Raw genomic sequence first — 13,017 nt, forward strand, 5'->3', positions numbered from 1 at the left:
GTGACTCTTGTTAAAACTACGAGTTTAAAATCTATAGCATAGTAACTATTCACCTTCGTGTCACTCGAGAACAATGGGTGGTGTATTAGTGACTTCGACTGGCACACAGCTAGGTTTCAGTAATTATAACCATATTCCAAGCAAATTGTTATGTATTTTGTGTTCTGGGGACATATGTTATGGCTAAAGCCCAAACTGTGGCTAATCTTAATATTAGAGCCAGATAAATCTGGTTCGAATCCATAACATCTAACATTTGCCAGAGTAGATTTGTTCATCAACGGGGCTTAAAGAGGTATAATTCACACATGTGCAGTATTACTAAATGCTGAAATTTAACGATTTAAATATACCGGCAACTATTGCAAAGCAGTTGTTATAGTCGCATTTAACATTAGCCAGAACCTCCCTGGCTAACATTAAGTTTACATCGAAAGAATGAGGGAAATTTTGGCATCCCCTTGGGGTGGAGGTCACAACTCCCTCGACATTTACAACATGGCACCAGCTAGAGCATCAGAGTATGGCTAGTAGAGGCCCTGTGCTTTCCCAGAGAACACCTATAAAAAAATCCATTCATCTAATCAAGAAGCAAACAGATTCCCTTGGAGGTTTTCGAAGACATCTTCTCTTAGAATGTTTATGGTTTGGGGATGTTCTACTTGATGCACATGACACCAGATATTTATCCTGGCTCCATATCCTCCCAGACACGGACGGTAGACTGGAATTAACCAGAAGATGGAGGTAAATATATTAAAAAAAAAAAAAAAAGAAAGAAAGAAAAAAAGAAAAAAAAATTTCTTGGATTACCAATAATCAGCATTTAACACATAGTATAAAAAGGAATAAAAAATTATTTTAATCATATCAAAAAGCCAAACCAAAGAGGAATGGTTCATGGAACTTACAGGATCCCAATTCAGTACTCGGTCCTCTGCCTACACATGGGTCCAGTGTCCCAGGACCCAGGGCATATGTCAAATCCCACTAAGATGTTGGGATTTTGCACCAAATTCTTGGTTTGACTTTTCCTCCTAAGAACTCAATTGATTTGAAGTAGCTAAAGGTAAGCTATGTACGTGGCTCCCCAAATCTAATATGGCCAGTAGGTTGGTCTTCTCCAGTCTTAGGGGCAGTGACTTCTCCTCTAAGATTGTCCTATTAGAATTGCAAACAAAGGGCACCTGAGATTGAGAGCATGCCACAAAGACTTCCATTTGGCATATTCAACAAGAGCCCATTGGAGGTGATAAAAAACACTAGAACAGGGTGTGCACCACTCAAGGTGCTTAGATGTTCTCTTTAGGTTCCGGTTCTGGTAGAAGCAGGTTAGGTGTCACAGTCCAGCACGTCAATTGAAGATCCCCCACACCCTGATATCAGAGTGTCAGGGAGGCTGTGCTCTCCTCCTCCGTCCAAGCTTAACATTCAGGACCCCCGCCAGGGGCCTGTTTCATAAGCTGCCGATGTTGGGGAAGCTCTTTAGTTTCTCAGGAAAGTCATCTTTGTACAGGACAGGGTCTGCTCGGTGCTCCACCACCTTAAGAGGCATTGTTCCAAAGACTGAAGCAAACTTGTTGATGCACTCAGACCTGAGGGGTTTGGGGAGGGGAGGCAGGTGATGGATGAGAGGGGAAGGGGGAGGAAAACAGAAAACGTTCAAGAGGCTGACAGATGAGAGCAAAACACATCCTATTCAGCATCAACAAAAGACATTCAAGCATCCTCAGGCTGCTCCCAGGTTCTTGTAAAAGGTAGGGAGGGTATGGGCAGAAGAAGGGATCTGGGGGAGCTGTGACTATTGTTCAGGGGGAGAGAGTGAACCAGGGATGCTGTCTGGAGGACATGGGCCCGCAGAGGTCAGAAGAACTCTTCCCCTCCCCCACAAATTCCAGTCATTCTTCCCCCTCTGTACAAGCAGGCCTCAAACCAAGGTGGATTAGCTGCCAACCATTCTTAACCCCGTCTCCGCCAGCTAAAGAGAAGGCAAAGGCTGGAGAGGAAAAAGGCACCTGGATCTGAGCTTCAGCGAGGACCGTACACCTGGAGCAAGGAAAGGTAAAAGAATGTAATGGGCAGTGAGCCTCACCTCCAAACAATAAACCCTGCACTCATTCAACCAATTTATTCACAGTGATCCTAGAACTGCTGGCCAGCTGAGAGCTGGCACCCAGTTCCCTTGTCAGAACGTGTAGGGACATGGGGCTCAGTGATAGAACAGGCCATAGGCTCTGCAGGAGGGGAGCCGGGGGTGCCCCTGCCGCCATACCACCCCCTGAAGCCGGTGAGCAGCCTCCTCCGAGGTGAGCAGGTTAGGCAGGCTGGTGGGAAATGGTTCTGGTCAATCAGGCCAACTGAGTGTGACAGCTGGGAGGACGCTCCAGCATCCAGACCAGAGGGGAAAAACAAGCCTGCAAACATGGCTTTTGAAGTGAAGGGGACCTCCAGGATGGATTTCAGAAGGGTCAGTACTGTCTCCCCTCAAGTTGGGCCCAGGCAGCTGAGAGCTACAGTAAGATCAAACCCATTAGGCAGAACCATTAACCCAAGAGGGGCTGGATTTCAAGACACAGATGGGAAGTCTCCTCTGTCTTGAGATACTGGAAGCCTTGTTTCAAATTATTTTAATCCACAAGTTTTTGAATCTTTGGAGCTTGAGGAAGAAATCAATTAATAAAGAAGCCAGTCATCAATTCTCTTCTCTTGGTCATTATGTTTCTAAAAGAATGTGTTACCGTGTCATTCGAAGCTCTTCTGGCTAATAATACCACTGTCCAGCACCACAAAGCGACAACTACTATGTATCATAGTTCCAGGCTATGTTACAAATGCCCTATGTAGATCAGGAACCCACTCCACCAACCAAAAATGCCACAGGGTAGGTCCTATGATCATTCCAATTTTACACTGGGAAGACTGAGGCACAGAGAAGCTAAGGAACACATCCAAAGGTCAGATAACATCAATAAAAGGCAGAGCCAAAGCCAGGCAGTCTGGCTCCTGAGACTAAAAAATCTTAATTATGAGATGATATAAATGTATTTATGAACATAATTCCAGAGTCCAAATGGAGAGGCTGGAAATTAACCACTGTTGAGTACCTACTATGTGCCAGACAATTTAAAAATATGATTTCATTGATTCTTTAAGGCAGCCCCCTTGAGGTATCCAAGGGCTGGTTTACAGTAGATTCCTATTAAGGGCCGAGCAGTGAAAGCTGAGGCCCAAGGCCCCAGAGTGGAAATGATGCAAGAGCTGGGTCTCTACACAAGGCCCCAGAGTGGAAATGATCCAAGAGCTGGGTCTCTACACTGGCAGGAGAGCCTTTGTGCTTTCCATCACACTACCATAACTCGCAGGTAAGGGACTTTCCCTCCTGCTGGCAGTCTTGTGAGACTCAGGAGGTGGGCGTCCAAGGGGATCCCGGGAAAGTTGGAGGAATCTCCACAAAGCAAGTACTGAGCAAGCACAGCGACTTCCCTCTCCTCCAAGTAGAGGGTCAAGGTGGCGGCAAAGTCAGTCTCTCCAAGGTCTTACTTTCAGGAGCTGTTCTGCCAATAAACATGTACGGATTCTTCCAGTTTCCGGTCATCACGCCCGTAGACTCTGGCCAGCAAAGCCCAGCCTCGCCCAGCACAGGTACCAGTGAGCACACATTAAAGAACCGTGGCTCTTGGCAGAGGACAGTGACTCCACAGCCCGTTGGAGAGTACCGAGGACAATGCCCCCTCTATACCTAGATCTGCCAACAGGGCCGAGCCACAGGCAAGAGGCCACTGGGGGCTCAGGCCAGCTGACTTGTTGACAGCTGCCCCTGGCTAACCCAGGCCTCCTGAGTGCTTCTTTCTCTCCACACAGCCACTGGAGAAGCCGCTGGCCACTGAGTGGTAAAGGTCCTTAACTCTCCTGCCAGGTACTAACAGGGTTTCCCACTCTCTTTTCACACAAGAGATCTAGGCTGGGCAACAGGTTGGGGTAGATGGTGATTTTGGCTGGTTGCTGGAGGCTCACCTGAGTTGTTCCATCAGGGATCCAGCCATCTCGTCAGTAAATGCTCCCTGGGTTGGTTTTCTAATCTAGTATGAACAGGCTCAGAAATGCCAATGTCTACCTCTGAAGTGCTGGAAGTGTCTGGGGGAGAAAGGACTAACGGTTTTCTGTTTTCCTTGTAAACACATACAATTACCTAAAGTAACCTGGAGCCTTTAGGACTGTGCTGGAGGAAACTGGAAGGAAACTAATGTTGCCCAGCATCGTGCTACAGGCTTTCCAATATTATTACTGCATTCATCTCCAGCACATAACACAGTGTTCGGTACAAAGACGCTCAATAGGTATTTGTTGAACCCATGAATGGACACTGTAAGTTTGATAGATGTTAATATATCTATTTTAGGTGATGAAAAGACCAGAGTTCAGGATAAGGCAAATCAGTTTTTCTAAGTCAGACAGCTACTAAATGGCAAACCCATAATTTGAACAAAGATGGGACTGATTCAAAATACAATGTTCCTTTTCTTAAGAGCAGCACTGTCTGCCATATTGCCTTAGCCTGGTGAAGCTACTGGTCAAAATGAACAGTTACAAAGTCTTCTGGTTTTCTGGTTTGTAAAGAATTAACAGTAGATCCTGGAAATGTCTGCTGGGCAGTAAGAGCTACTCTCAGACACAAACGCGATTTCTGCTTCAAGACCCCAAATATGAGAATAAATAAACTTATTAAACCATAAGACCTAACAGAAGGTCATAACTTGCAACGCGGTTAACTTCTTTCACTGTTTTGTGCAAAATGTGAATTCTGGAAAGCGAACCATTAAAAAAAAAAACCCACAACCCAGCAAATGAACAATTCTTCAGTTGTAACTCCATCTCTTGGTCTACCCAAGATGGCTTAAATCATACCTTCCTCCCTCCCGATTTAAGTGCCTCATTTAATCATTTAGTGATTCAATCTTTAATCCAAATAGTTTTGCTCCCAGTTTCTGATTTCAAGACTGATTTCCTCCGTTCCCTCTCAAATTTCTCCAAAGAGTATTCTACATTCACTAACTCCACTTCCTCACCACAGACTCACACTCCATAACCCTTAAGCCCCATCACTTCCTGGCATTATTTTTTTCAAGGTCACCACTGACCATTCATGTCAAAGACCTTTTCCCAGTCTGCGTGTTCCTTGCTCCTCCCTTGCTTCTGTGCACTGCAGACCGTGGTTCTCTCATGGCCTCACCGTGGCTGCTTCTGTTCTCAGTTACTCGTTCTGCCTCCTAAATGTCAGTTTCTCAAGATTCTGTCCTTGCCTTTTCTCCAGTCAATGGCCACCCCTGGGCAGATGTCTTTTCAATATCTACCTTTGTTTTCATCTTCTTCCTGAAGTCTAGTTCCACATTTCCAAATGCTTGCTCCGTATCTACATCTCCACATCTGCCTTATTGCTCTCCAACTTCAGCCATGATTCAAATCTCCTCCTGTCCTCATTAATCACACTGCTGAAGGTGCAACCATCCACACCGCCTCCTCCTTTAACTGGTGTCTCCTCCGAACTATATCATTCACACTGCTGACGGTACTATCATTCTTCCTGACTTAACATCTATGCTCCCACCGTCAATTCTCTCCCCATAACCTCAAGTTCTAGCATATCCTCCTTTGCGGAGAAAAAAAAATCTCTTACAATTCAATCCATCCCTTCCTTCCTACATGCAATTTAGTTCAAGCTTTCCAAATTTGTTTTCTTCAGTTCCTTCATCTCCATTCCATTCTGTACACTACTTCCAAATGAATCTCAAAACAATACTCTGATCAAGCTCCCCTGTTCAAAAACCTTCAATGGTGTACCAGAGCCTAAAGAAGCAAGTTCAAACTCCTTCACTGGGTAGTTCTTTAGGGTATGGCACCAACAGGCCAGAATTCTACACTCTAGCCAGACTGGACTCCTAACTGTTTGCCAGATACACCTTCATCCTGCTGACTGGAATCTTCAAGCACCCAGTCTCCCCTGCCTGGGATCTCCTCTTCTTGCCCAGGGATCCTAATGATCTTTAAAGGCTGACTTCAAGAGCCATCTTTTACAAAATTATTCCTAGTAACCGACCTAGCGAGAAGTCATTTCTCTTTCCTCCAATCAATTATAACATTTGGAGCCTCCCTTATGGCACTTATCACATATAGCTTTGGATTGTTACACACACACACACTTACACGTGTGTGCATATATTTGTCGTTGTTAATTATAAACTCTGACAGAATCCAATTCAAGCCTAACAACATCTGGGCAGTCACCTAATCTATTTTCAAAAGCCTATTCCCAAGAGGAAGCCCCCACCTCTCCCTTAGATACTTTCTTCAATGTTTAATAATAATAATATCTAACTTAAATCTCTCTCACTGCATGTTAAGTCTCTTTACATCTGCTATCTCGGTGGTGCTCCAGAATTGTTGTTTGGCTTTAGCATGAACTTCCAGGCCATTACCAGGCCAACTTTTCTTCCTAAAATTTCTATCTTATACCATATAACCTCACCATTTTCACTCAGCCCAATCAATTATTCAATTGCTTCACGCTATGAATTCTCCCAAACACAAAGAATGGAGGTAGGTTTAATAATAATTTCAAGTACTCCAATATAACCATAATTGGGGTCTCTTCTAAATGAGCTGTGACAGTTACTATCGCTGCCCTTGGCTATGTAATTCCTATGATACTAGTGACAGATGTTTCCAAAATCACAATAATGTATTATTTCACATGACAGTTGATAAAAGTCATGTCATTTGGGTAAGATATTTATATATGAAAGGGTAAAGGATTATTTAGAGGATAAGAATAAAAAATAAGGAGAAAAATGCATTATAGAAGAACCCAGGCCAAGTGAAACAATCTTTTTGTACAAAAAATCCTCCAGGCATTAAGGACTTTAACATGGCTGATACACTTCAGAAATGGATGCTGCAAGAAGATCCATCTGAGCCCTCTGGAAACCCAAACTAGATATCTTATTCCAAAAGGCTACTCTCACACTCTCTGAGTGCACTCTGGTCCCTTGACAACAGAGCACCTGGATGTCCAAGCTTGCTGACCCATGTAAGGAGAATTAGGTTTGGTTCAGGAGATGCCAAGCTGGGGGACCTGTGGGATACAACTGAGAACAATTAGGTCTACTATAAGATTATCATGGTCCTCAGGGAAGATGTACACGCCTCTCACTTGTTTTACACTCACCTACAAGGCTCAGTATCACATTCCACAGAAAGGTGTGCTTGATGAGTAACTGACCAAATTGGGATAAAAGGAGTACTTCAGAGCTGCCCTCTTCTTTTCTGTCTCTCTGTAAAGAGCTGTGCTTTCAATTCTGTTCTTGGTAGGTCAGGAAAGGTAACTTGTCTCTGGGTTTGGTTTAATGCTTTCTAATCAAGCTTTTATTGTCACATGGAGATACTATCCAGAAAAACAATCTAGTATTTTCTTGGAATTAACTATCTTCCACTCAAATGACTGTGGATAGTTAAATGCTTAGTCCACATGGAGAATCCGACTTCTGGAGCTTAAGGCCAGCTATATTTTTAAGACCCTTCCAGCCATTACAAATTGAGTGAGTAGCATTCCAAATTAATTCTTTGGGTGACCTGGGCTTGAACTAACCCAATTCCCACAGTGCAAAAGGAGGTGACTATGGCTACCAGCTGCTGTCCTTATATCTCCAACAAGTCCCATAAACAGGACCAAGGCAGGAAATGGGGATCAGAGGCTAGGGCAAACTTCTGGTTAGAGGCTCACTCACCTCTCCACCATGTGCGTCTGGTCAAGTGAAAGCCCATCAATGGCTGTGCACTCAGGACACTTGAATTTTTTTCGTGGTGTTACCTGCCAGAGGAATAAAAAAATATACCTGGTTGTTAGTGCCAAGGACAGTAAAATCATGTTTGTGACACCACTGTGCACAGTGGTGCATCTGCTCTGTAAGCTGAGCTGCTTACTCCTCCCACACGTGTGCATGCGCATGCGTGTGTGCACGCGCGCGCACACGCACACACACACACACACCTCTCACCATTCCTCCATTCAATTCTGTCTGGCTTGGCCAACAGCACAACTCACAAGGGCCCAATAAAAAAGGCTTGGAGGGCTTTTGCCTTCTGTAACTGGAAAGAAGTGGTGATGACAAGCTCCTTAATTCCTGTTTAATGACTGTTTTCTCACTGCCAAGGTCCTTGTATAAACACCATTTGTTCTTGCAGCCATAAGGGCGATGAAATACAGCTTCCCATAACTTTCACCGTAACCTTAGTTCCAACAGGCACTCTTTTTCGTTCTTCCAGCTAATGGCAAATGCTATGAACAGCGCCATGCTCTTGAAGATGCCAGGTTATTTTGCAATTCCCTTCGATCAGGAAAAAATCCAATGGTCCCCCTCACCCTTGGAATTCTTTTCCCTGACTCTCCCTCTTGTTCTCCCAAACCTTAAACTTCTAATGGTTTTCTTAGCAAACCCAGGGAGACTGTTATCCTAACCTAGTGAAGCTAAGTAAACAATAGAGAGGTGGGGGGTGAGGAGAGAAAGCTAGATAACTAAGGCCAGGCTAAGAAGCACACAGATGCCGCAACGACTGTCCGGAGTAAGCAAGCACAGCTAAAAATATCTTGAAGCACATCAAAAAGCAATTTTGGAGATAAGAGGGGTTCCTTTAAAACTTAGTTTTGTGGTTTACATGCTTTACTTTCTCTTGCAGTGACTGTTGACTGAGTTAGAGCGCTGCAGCAGGGTGAGGCCTGGGCCAAGTTTACAGAGCTCAGACAGGGACTCTTCCTCTCTCCCCGGTCACTTCAGTTTAATTGGGCTTCTCCCATCAGTTCATAGCATGAACAATCAGTGGGGAATGCCACACCACGCTTCCAATGTAAGCTTCCAGTATGCAAAGATTCCAATATAGAATCTGGCCTAGAAGCACTGCCCATTTTTATATGGAATTCTAATCCAGAAGGAAAAAAGGTTAGGATGATTCTACTCATAAAAAAAAAAAAAAAAAAAAGAAAAAAGTAAACTCTCTTTGTTTCTGGGGATCTGGTTTGAGCAAAATCTATGTTTCAGGAATAGACACCCATTTACAGATAAAGAGATACTCATGTGATCCTTTTTTTTTTTTTTAAGATTTTATTTATTTATTCATGAGAAACACAGAGAGAGGCAGAGACACAGGCAGAGGGAGAAGCAGGCTCCCTGTGGGGAGCCCGATGTGGGACTGGATCCCAGGATTCCGGGATCATACCCTGAGCCAAAGGCAGATGCTCAACCACTGAGCCACCCAGGCATTCCCCCTTGTGTGATCCTCATGTACTCTCAGCTTTTAACACATTATGGAAAAGGTGCTTTTAAAAACTGGTGATTGATATTTAAAAACAATGTTTAGAAAAACTACAGTTATAACTGTACAAAGATGTACTTATCTTCACAATGTCTTTTTTTTAAGACTTTATTTATTCATGAGACATAGAGAGAGGCAGAGACATAGGCAAAGGGAGAAGCAGGCTCCTTGCGGGGAGCATGATGTGGGACTGGATCCCAGGATTCTGGGATCACGACCTGAGCCAAAATCAGACTCAACCACTGAGCCACCCAGGTGCCCCTCTTCAGTGTCTTTAAAAAATAAAAACCGGGGATCCCTGGGTGGCGCAGGGGTTTGGCGCCTGCCTTTGGCCCAGGGCGCGATCCTAGAGACCCGGGATCAAATCCCACGTCGGGCTCCCGGTGCACGGAGCCTGCTTTTCCCTCTGCCTGTGTCTCTGCCTCTCTCTCTTTCTCTCTCTGTGACTATCATAAATAAATAAACATTTAAAAAAAATTTTTTAAAAATAAAAAAAATAAAAATTAAAAATAAAAAATAAAAAATAAAAACCAGCTACCTTAAGAAAGATGTAAGTTGCATTCTTTAACAGATCTAGATTCCAAATCAGCTTTGAGAATATAATTAAATTTTTAAAACATGATTTGTAGATTGACCATCACAGCCTTTATCTCTGATACTGGAGATTAAAAACTATAACTAAAGAAACCATATAGAAAAAGAAAACATGTTTACATTATCAAAGCCTAGCTTCAGTGTTAAAATGTGACTACATCAATCATAAAATCTTAAAGCTGGAAGGGAGCTTAAAGTTCATATAATCCAATGCTTCAATTATACTTATCAGAACTTCTCAGGCCCAGAGAAACAGAAATTTGCCCAAGATCACAAAGTTAGTGGCAGAGCCAGACCAGGATGTCTTACCTTGATGACAGCTTTCCCCGTGACGTTAGCCACCAGGAAATTCATGGCAATGTCTTCACAGTTCATATGAGCATCCACCCAGTTCTTGATATCCCCCGGCATTTTGTAGGTATATAGATAATTAAAATACTGTCAGGTGAGACAAAAAGAGGAAAGATTCAAATAGCACTGTCCCATGGTTGATAGTCAAAGGGCAATTTACTCATGGCATGGGGACAAGCCTTCTCTCCTAGGATTACACAAGGCTGTAAGAAATAGTAGAATGCTTTTGGACAGAAGACAAAGAATCTTTAATACTGTCATTCTTTGAAACGTCACCTATTGTAGAAGAGAGATAGGTTGTGAAGCCCTTATAGGATGCAGGCCCTTCAAGCTCATATATCCTATGTTTGATAAATAAAATATCAGCCAGAGACACACTACACACTGACCTCTACTCAGTTCTTCACCTTGAGCCACAGTACTCCATCTTATGTTCTACTTTCTGTCCACAGATTGCAAATAGAAACAGAGACAAACTCATGGCAAACTGACACTACAAAGGTGTGCACTTTTTAAAAAAAATACAAAATGAGGCAATTATTTTTTTTTAAGATTTATTCATTTTAGAGAGAGAGAGAGTAGGTGTGTGTGTGCACAAGCAGGGGGAAGGGGCAGAGGGAGAGGGCAAGGGAGAAACAAGCAGGCTCCATGCTGAGCACAAAGCCCAACATGGGGCTTGAACCCAGGACTCTGAAATCATGACCTGAGCTGAAATCAAGAGTCAGACGCTCAAATGACTGAACCACCCAGGCACCCCCAAATGAGGCAGTTTTGAAGCTGCCATAACCGACATGTATGAGATAGTGCAGAAATTCATGGACAAGGGGGAATGTACACAGTATATGACCATAAACCCCAAGAATTATAAACTTATTCAATTATTGCTAAGAACAAAACCCATTTCTGGACTGAGAGCCCTGAAAAGTACACAGCAGCGCTGAGAAACCAACATGCAATCAATATAACACAATTCTGTTAAATTAACTACACTGGGCCGGAGAGAGAAGCAGATGTTCTCCTGACATCAGTACCTTGTACAACTGATGACAAGGGACAAGGTATTATAGTCAATTCAACCATACAATCCCAGGAGCACTCTACCATCAAACTGAATATTCTAAAGTCCAAAGCAATTTCAACCTCTCCCTAATAAAAAAAGTAAAAAATGTGAAGTGATGATTCTCAGAAGAGAGGAAATACAAAAGATACAAAAGGAATTTCAACCACCGTGGTCAAATCATAGTGAAAAGAGATCCTTTTTCAATTATCAAACCAGCTCAGTTTGATTTTCCTTTTTTATATATTTCATGCAAGATGGGTTATAGTAACATAGTTTTATATTTTGTCGGTGGGAATGTAAATTGGCACAAACAATTCTGAAGAAAACAGACATATATATAATTTTAAAACCTCTACAAAATGTTCATTCCCTTTGATATAATTCCACTTCTAGAAATCTATCATAATGATCACAAGTACAAACAGTTATGAAAATGGATATTGATCACTAAGCATTAGAAATTAAGCATTATCTAAAATAGCCAAAAAAAAACCTGAGACAATCTAAATATCCAGTGATAGAAGAATAGTTACACATGATTTATGGATATTAGTAGAATACCATAATAGCAATTATGTTATGAAGGAATGTTGATGTTAAAGGAACTCATAATACATGCAAAAAGCAGGCTAATGAGAATGTTTACACAGAATAGTATATGTAAGTAACTAAGTTTTCTCCAAAGGCAAATTGGAGAAAACACTTACACAATAACAATGGTTATCGCTAAGTGATAGGACTACAAATGACTTTTTTGTATGTGTGTGACTTTTCTTATAAGATAAAATTTGTTATGAATTTTCCCTATTTTCTATTATGAGCGTGCATTATTTGCATAGTAAGAAAAGTAACAAAAACCACACAACATAGCCTTTCTTTCTTTAACTGAAGTATAGTTGACACCCACTACAACATGGCCTCTGTAAGCTCTCTGAGTAGGACATTTTTTCCTACACTCGGCAGAAATTCAATTGGGCCACGCAGCACAAGTGTCATGCATGCAGTTTTGTCACTTCAGACCCACATGCCCCAGCCTGCCCCACCCCCAACCTTACCTTGTGATAAAAAGCTGCCCCCGTGAGCACCATGGATACCTCGTTGGTCCACTCAGATTCATACTTCCACTTACTCATCTCGTGGTCCCAGAGGTGCAGACGACCTGGGTAACCCACTAAGCGGTCAGGAAACTCCCGCCAGACCTGAGGGGAGAAACACATCCACAATCACTTCCCAGTTCAGACAGTGACCAGGCACAGTGCTACGTTACCCAAACGGTACAGACAGACTCCCCAGAGCCAGATCTTGACCAGCTAAGGCTGAAATGGGCTTCTGAAGATACTTCATTAAACAGGGGCTAGTTACTCTGTCAATACTCAAAGTCAGATGTGGATTCTAATTTCCTCCAAATCCCCCTGCCATTGCTGGGAAATTTCAAGTAATGTAGTAACGGCTTACTAAATTGGGCCAAGGTATGCAATCTCTCAACACATGATTATGGAAACAGGTTCCATTCATAATGTACGCACATGTGAAGAATACATGGACTCCTGCAACTTGACGGTCCTCGGTTGTTTTTTTTTTTTTTTTTGAAGATTTTATTTATTTATTAGAGAGAGGGAGAGAGAGAACAAGTGCACAAGTGGGGGGAG

General features: G+C 42.8%; 1 protein-coding gene across 1 annotated transcript in view; it reads right to left on the bottom strand.

Annotated features, from left to right (window-relative positions):
• Positions 1-839: 839 nt before the first annotated feature.
• Positions 840-13,017, bottom strand: part of EXT2 (exostosin glycosyltransferase 2) — a 143,590-nt gene continuing 131,412 nt past the window's right edge. The window contains exons 11-14 of the mRNA XM_038563513.1: positions 12,424-12,567; positions 10,267-10,395; positions 7,782-7,864; positions 840-1,595 (exon numbers count right to left, since the gene is read on the bottom strand). Coding sequence (XP_038419441.1) covers positions 1,457-1,595; positions 7,782-7,864; positions 10,267-10,395; positions 12,424-12,567 — 495 coding nt within the window. The 3' untranslated portion in view covers positions 840-1,456. The remainder of the gene's footprint in view (positions 1,596-7,781; positions 7,865-10,266; positions 10,396-12,423; positions 12,568-13,017) is intronic.

Source organism: Canis lupus, chromosome 18 (assembly GCF_011100685.1).
Source record: "Canis lupus familiaris isolate Mischka breed German Shepherd chromosome 18, alternate assembly UU_Cfam_GSD_1.0, whole genome shotgun sequence".
NCBI lineage: Eukaryota > Metazoa > Chordata > Mammalia > Carnivora > Canidae > Canis > Canis lupus.